Below are 7,590 nucleotides of genomic sequence, written 5' to 3' on the forward strand. Positions count from 1 at the left end.
ATGAGTTAAGGATGGACAAGTTATGTTTCAGATTAAGATTCATGTTTTTAATGGATGTTGATCAAGTGCCTACTATGTGCCAGGCGTTGTGCTAGGCACTGAGCAAAAGCATGATCCCTGCCCTCATGGGAGAATCAGAAATTAATCAAAGCAGCATACAAATATATGTCAAGTTTAACCCTCACTCCTATAAAGGAGAGGGTTATAGCATGGGGGTCTGGGAAACTTCCCCGCAGAAGTGATGACTGAGCTAAGATCTGAAGGAAGGCCAGGAGGTGCCCAAGCAAAGGGGTAGTGGGGGGCAAGAGCCAAGGAGACAGAGACAGCTGTGGCCGGCAGGGCACGTGGGGCCACTGAGGTACTGAAAGCCAGTCCAGCCAGAGCCCAGAGAGCGAGGGGAGCGTGGGTGCAGGACAGCCCTGGAGAGGAGTGGGGAAGGTCATTAGAGATTTTTTATCTTTCTCATAAGGATGATAGGAAATTATTGAAGTGTTTAAGCAGGGAAATGATATCAGATTTGCGTTTTTAAAAGATCTCTCAGCCGGCAGGAGGAGAATAGATTGGAAGGGAAGCATGTGTGGGGGAAGCAGATGTGGGGGAAGCATGGCAAAGTGGACAGAGCTAGATATTTAAGATATTTATGACTGATGTTAATTTAATTTGTAAGAAATAGCCTTAGCTAAGCTAGGTAAGTCTCAATTTAGGAATGTAAGCTAGATCTGAAAATTTATGACTGACTAAATTTTCCACTTTTTCTCCTATATAGACAATTGATTGAAGGAACAGAAGTTCTTCAACAACTGGAATTGGTTCCAACAGAGAATGAAAGACCAACACAACAATGTATAATTATTGACAGCGGAGATCTTTATAGCTGATTTTCATATGAATATTTTCTGACAATTTATTATTATGTATCTGATCAGCTGTTTCTAGATTTAATTAAACAGTGCTTGATAAAATTTAGTTTGAAAACTGGCAGATGCTGTAGGCTGGCTCACCCAACACCCAATCCCTCCCCATTTTCCTTTCTTGCCTCTGCCATAGAGACTATGAAAGCGAAATACTCAGTTTCCCAGCCTCTTTTGCAGCCAGGAGTGACCATGGGATACCATTCTGGCCAATGAGACAGGAGCAGAATGCCAGTGGTCCTGCCCCTTCCCCTTCATCCAGTCTTGAATGCAGAGAGGCTGGAGCCCTGAAGGAAAGGCCAAGAGAACTGCAGAGATGGCAGCCCCAACTCTTGAGCTGCAGAACCAATACCAGCAACCACCCATCTCTGGACTTCTTACGTATGAGGCAAATAGACCCCTGTTGTTTATGTTACTGTTAGTTGAGTATTTTGTTACTTGTAGCCAAAACGATTCTTAATTTAGCAGCAGTACCTAATGGCCTTTGAATCCTAAAACATTTGTAATAGAATTATGTTGCTGTTTGTAACTGCATCTCTGCCATGAGAAAGTTGGTAAATAACCAAATAGGAGAGAAGCAACAGAAAAAAATAACTCATTGTAATATTTCATTGTTTATATGTAGCATTCAGAAAAGGGTATACAGACACATGTCCCTTAAGGACTGTGATATGTTCTGAGAACTGTGTTGTTAGGTGATTCCATCGTTGTGCGAACATCATAGAGTGGACTTACACAAACCTGGATGGTATAGCCTACTTCACACCTAGGCTATATGGTACTATTCTTATGGGACCACCGTCACATATGCAGTCCATCGTTGACCGAAGCGTCATTATGTGGCACATGACTGTACACTTTGGATGTTTTTATGTAACATGAATAGAATGCTTGTCTCTGAGTCATACCAACCATATGAAAACCAAGGGCTTGAGTTACAGTCCCCATGGTGGCTGACTCCTGAGGTGTTACGGGGATCCAGCTTTTATCAGCTGCTCCTTAATCTGAGCTTCTCAAACCCATGTCACCTGGGGAACTTTTAAAACACAGACTGCTGGACCCCATCTTTGACCCATTCAGAGTCTCTAGATGAGGGACAAGGATTCTGTGCATTTATTTGGCTCTCTCTCCCTAGAGGTTCTTGTAACTTGTAATTAGCCAGCTGGGCACTAGTCATTTGGGAGTCACTCCAAGATGTAAGGGACTGGTTTCAGCCGCCTTTGTGTACTCAGCAAAGTACTTGACTCTGGTAGTGGTGACTTTGCTCAGCTGCCGCTGCCACCATAGCCACTGTGCTCCTGCTCTGCCCGGAGCCACTGTGTTTTTCTTGCCCTTAGTGGAAGGTTTGTCTACCAAGAAGGAGCTCTCGTTGAGCCAGTCTTAAGGAGACAGGCCTTTAGTTGACTTGGGGCTTCCCAAAGGTAAGCATAGGCTTTTTTTTTTTACTCTTTCTTTTGAAATGTTTATAGATTCACAGGAAGTTGCAAAAATAGTACAGAGTGGTTCTGTGTACTGATCACCCAGTTTCCCCAAAAGGCATAACTTACACAACTATAGTACAATATCGAAACCAGGCATTGCCATTGGTACAACGTGTATGTGTTGTCATTTTATCATGTGTAGATTCATGTGACTGACACCACAATTGAGACAGAACTTCTTTAGTGCCACGGAGACTTCCTTCAGGCTACCATTTATGGTCACACCTACTCCTCTGCCCTCCACTAACCCTAGCTCCTGAAAACAGGTGTATACTTTTTTTTTTTTTAAATAACAGCTTCATTGCTATATGACATATGGTATATACTAAGATCTGACGTGGCTGAAGAGAAAGCATACTGCCTGTGTCACATTCTCAACTGACCCGGAGGCAGCACAGTGTTAAGAATGTGTGTTCTAGAGCCAGACAGCTTAGCTTTGAATCCTGCCTCTGCCATTCCCTAGCTGCACAACTCAGGCAAGAACTTCACAGTGCCTCTATTTCCTCAAGTCAAAACAGGAGTAGCTGCTACACAGAGCAGTTGTGAGGGTTAAAGGAATGAAGAACCCAGGACCTGTCGTGCTGTATAAGTGCTCATAAATGTATGCTCAATAAATTACTAGTGTATAACCTTTGGGTTGTCACCTAGGAAGTTGTATTTTTTAAAAGCTCCTTAATGACTCTGATTGACAGGCAGATTTGGGAAACACTGAAGAGGAAATATCTCCTCTTCCTTTATTCTTACGAGTTTCAGGCAACCCAGGAGCTCAGGCTGTTTGTATGAAGCCTCCAGATCCTCTCTGGGCCTGTGGATGGGTTCCTCTAGTCACACTGGTGACATCTCCAACAAAGGGGAGCTGGGCTTGCCACAGGGACTCTCACCAACTAGTGAAGCATGTGATGATTGAAACTGATGCTTTGCAGAGATCCCGGTTAAACCTAATTGCAAGCATTAGTCATGTAATAACAAGCAGAAGAGCAATTCTTACTGGCAATGAACCTGTGTATTAGAGCGTTAAGCATTTTATCTGATATTGTGAAAGAATTGGGATATTTTAATGAGTGTAAGAAACTGATTCCAGCTCCCTCTATTTTTCAGTTTACCTGCAATGTAAAGGTAGAACTCTGCCAACCTTCTAAAGGATGGCAAGTTCACGGTCCTTTTGTTTGCTCTCACTTTCCACTTTCGGACTGTATAGAAACTTTAACCACAGATCTGTATATGCACTGGTTCCTGTCACCACCATTTACAGGGACACACAGTGATACTTCTGTATTAGAACATCTTCTGTATTAGAATGATTTGTGTGTTTAACCATGTCGTTTGGAGAAACTGATTGTTACAAAGGACTTGAAAGCTTAACCCAGTTAACTCCAAATAACAGACTTCCATTTAACCAAATTGAAAGACTTTGACTTGATTAAACAGAAGGAATTCTAGATTTTTCCAAGTCTACAAATATGAAAGTAAAGCATTATGATTTATACAAAACATTAGTTATGTGACCTTGCCCTACTTGCTGTGGCAAAGTCAAGTACATTGCTATATCTTACACTAAGCCGTGTTTATAAGGGGAGTGTGGCATATGGACATTTTTCTTATTTTGGGTGATTTCAGATAAACATTTAAAATTCTCTATGTAAAGCATTTGTTTGCCCCAACTGCAAACAGTGCTGGTTATTTGTTAATGAATGACTGGTCTGGCAACCTCAGGATTCCATTCTCTGAGTTTTTACAGTCTACACATATTTTTTTTAATTGATGTTTTAATAGTTTTTAACATTGTGAAATTTTGGGTTGTACATTTTTGTTTGTCCATCACCATATATATGTCTCCCTTCACCCCTTGTGCCCACCTTGTGCCCCTGGTAACCACAATACAGTTTTCTCTGTCCATGTGTTGGTTTATATTCCACATATGAGTGAGATCATACAGTGTTTGTCTTTCTCTTTCTGGCTTACTTCACTTAACATAATACCCTCCAGGCCCATCCATGTTGTTGCAAATGGGATGATTTTGTCTTTTTTTATGGCTGAGTAGTATTCCATTGTATATATATACCACATATTCTTAATCCAATTATCAGTCGAGGGACACTTAGGTTGCTTCCACTTCTTGGCTATGGTGAATAATGCTGCAATGAACATAGGGGTGCATAAGCCTCTTTGGATTGTTGATTTCAGGTTCGTTGGATAGATTCCCAGTAGTGGGATGGCTGGGTCATAGGGCATCTCTATTTTTAATTCTTTGAGGAATCTCCATACTGTTTTCCATAGAGGCTGCACCAGTTTGCATTCCCACCAGCTGTGTATTCTACACATATTTTAAACTTGGCATGACTGTTTTGGTCCCAGCTCTGTAGCAATGTGGTAGTCAAATCACTTAACCTTTCACCTTCCTTATTTGTAAAAAGAACAGATAGAAGTAAAGAAGTAGTTAGCTCCCTTCTGGCTGTAAAACTTTGGTGATTCTCTGAGTAAATTTATAAAATCAATAACAATACTATTATTTACTTTTGGGGGTTAATTTCATTGGTAAACTGGGGTACACCTATCTCATAGTGGTTTGAGGATTAATTGAGATAATATGTGAAGACACTTCTAATGATGCTTGACACATAGCAGATATTAACAAAAAATTAGTTTCCCTTCTGGAATGTCAAGTCACAAAAACCAGTCAAGCCGCCAGCGACAGAGTATCATCATCATCATTTCAAGAAACATCAAGTCCCTGTTATGCTCAGTATTAGCTATTCTCACTAACATCATATTAATTTTCAACTGACTGAATTAACTCAAAGGTATATCCTCAAATTGATCTCTATCACACCTAGTGATACTCTCTCCCTCATGGAAACTCATTTTATTAGACTACTATATTGATTATACTATCCACTACCCTTCCCCACATGGAACCACAACTTAAAGTGGCAGATCTAGTCAGTCTAGATCTCAAATTTTATAAATCATACAAAATATTTCTAAAAAACTCAATAGTAACCTACACAACATAAATTACAAAGTTTGATATTTGATAGGGGGCTTTGAAAATGTGACACCTCATAGGTTTGTTTACTTCAGTGTGCATCTGAAATGCTTGAGCCTATCAAAACACAGATTCCTGGGCCTCACCCCAGTTTCTGATTCGGTGGGTCTGGAGTGGACTGGGGAAGTTGCATTTTTAACATGTTCTGGGTGATGCTGATGTTGCTGGTCTAGAGACCACACATTAAGAGCCACAGGGATGTATTAAAGACAGGTGTATGAGAGACTTGTGGCATGCAGGTAGGTGGAAGAAAAAGATATAAAACACTCAAGTATGACAACAGAAAATAAGGAACGAGGAAAAATGATGAGACAAGGAACTGATTTTATCAAGGCAGCCAGAAGTACGAAAACACTGGCCAATCAGAAGAGACAGCCACTAGAAGCCTGGTGCGGGGTCCTGGAGCTCCTGGCTGGGCTGGAGGTGAGCCTTCCACCTGCTGGAGAGGCAGCATGGCAGCTGGGGTCTCAGGGGAAGGACTGGGACACTTGGGCTACTCCAAGCAGTGCTCTTTACCTGTCAGTACAGAATCACTTGAATATTTTAATAACCAGAATGTCCATCTCTGTGTGTTCCGGTGGAAAATCAGCTCTCCAAGACAGTACGGGGAGGAGCCCAATGGGTGCCTGGGCACAGGGGGAAGGAGTAGCTAAGGCAGGATATCAGGAAGCTGCCTGGGGGGTAGTTTAGCTTGAACTTGGGAGATGTTCCTAAGGAATGAGTTAGAAAAAGGCTTCCTTCTGTTTCCTGAAGTCTAAGAGATATAATGGGAAAAGCTCTAGCAGACCCAGAGTTGGAAGCAGAATAGAATAAAAATAAATGTCTCAGATGCCAGCCTAGAGAGAATCTAGGCTGGGCTCCACAACTCCTGCACATCCAAGAATTTCGTGTTGTTCGCACCCTGACCTTACATAACGTTTGTAAAACAAAACAAACAAAAACTTTACAACATGTCTCGCCTGATGTAATATTGTAGATGGTTCACTATTAAGAAAAACAGCAATTTAGGAGGGTAGAATAGTTCTCCACAAGGTATAGTGTAAAGCAGTCTTCCCAAACTTTCAGAGGTGTACATGTGTACATATGGATCTCGTTAAAACGCACATTGTGACTCAGGAGGTCTGAAGGGAGGCCTGAGATCTTGCATTTCTAACAAATTTTTAGGTAGTATGGATGATACTGGTTCTGAGCCACACTTCGAGAAGCAAGAGTAAAGCAGTGGTTTTCAACCTAAGCTGCAGATTAGAAACAACCGGGGAGCCTTTAAAAATCCTGACGTCGGGCTGGACTGGTGGCGTAGTGGTTGTTTGTGCGCTCTGCTTTGGCAGCCTAGGGTTCACCAGTTCCTGGGTGTGGACCTACACACCACTCCTAAAGCCATGCTGCAGCAGCATGCCACATACAAAATAGAGGAGGATTGGCACAGATGTTAGCTCAGGGCCAATCTTCCTCAAGAAAAAAGAGGAGGATTGGCAACAGATGTTAGCTTAGGGCCAATCTTCCTCACCAAAAAAAAAAAAAAATCCTGATGCCCAGGCTTTATTCCAGACTAAGTAAATCAGTACCCAGGCATCAGTATATTTCAAAACTTCCCAGGTGGTTCCTATGTTCAGCCAAGGTTGAGAACAACTGCTCTAAAGTGTAATGCTCCCCTCTGAAACCCTGGAACAGTTATCAAAAGACATGTCTACAAAGAGGATAGCCTCCTAATGAGAGGATCTCTAGTACTTTACCATCAATACTCATCACATATTAATAGTAAGAATCTGAATATACAGTTCAGCTCACTATTAATCTTTATTTATTACAATTCTTCTCTTTGTTGGAATTTACTTAAATATTACACGAGGTGTAATACATGTTGTTAAAACTCTATCACAGATGCCAGTCCTTGCTCTGGAATGGTGAAAATGACTTTGGAAGTCTTCCTTGATCTAGCTCAACAGATGCCACATAAAATAAAATAAGCCGGCGCTTTTCTAGTCTTAAAACAAGAGAGTGAAATGCTTCCTTATAAGAACTAACAAAAATCTGAGGACTCGAGTTGAACACCCAGATGACAAACCGGAAAACAATGGCCTCCCCAGGGAGGTGTGTTCATCCTATGGTATAAACAAGATAACCCATTGGGGTATGGGAAGAGACAGAACTT

At 41.6% G+C, this 7,590-nt stretch overlaps 1 protein-coding gene across 3 annotated transcripts in view; it reads left to right on the forward strand.

Annotated features, from left to right (window-relative positions):
* Window positions 1–2,675, forward strand: part of PPIL6 (peptidylprolyl isomerase like 6) — a 30,267-nt gene extending 27,592 nt beyond the window's left edge. For all 3 annotated transcript variants that reach the window (XM_058566489.1, XM_058566491.1, XM_058566490.1), the window contains one exon: window positions 767–2,675. In XM_058566489.1, coding sequence (XP_058422472.1) covers window positions 767–878 — 112 coding nt within the window. In that variant the 3' untranslated portion in view covers window positions 879–2,675. The remainder of the gene's footprint in view (window positions 1–766) is intronic.
* Window positions 2,676–7,590: the final 4,915 nt, after the last annotated feature.

Source organism: Diceros bicornis, chromosome 23 (genome assembly GCF_020826845.1).
Source record: "Diceros bicornis minor isolate mBicDic1 chromosome 23, mDicBic1.mat.cur, whole genome shotgun sequence".
Lineage (NCBI taxonomy): Eukaryota > Metazoa > Chordata > Mammalia > Perissodactyla > Rhinocerotidae > Diceros > Diceros bicornis.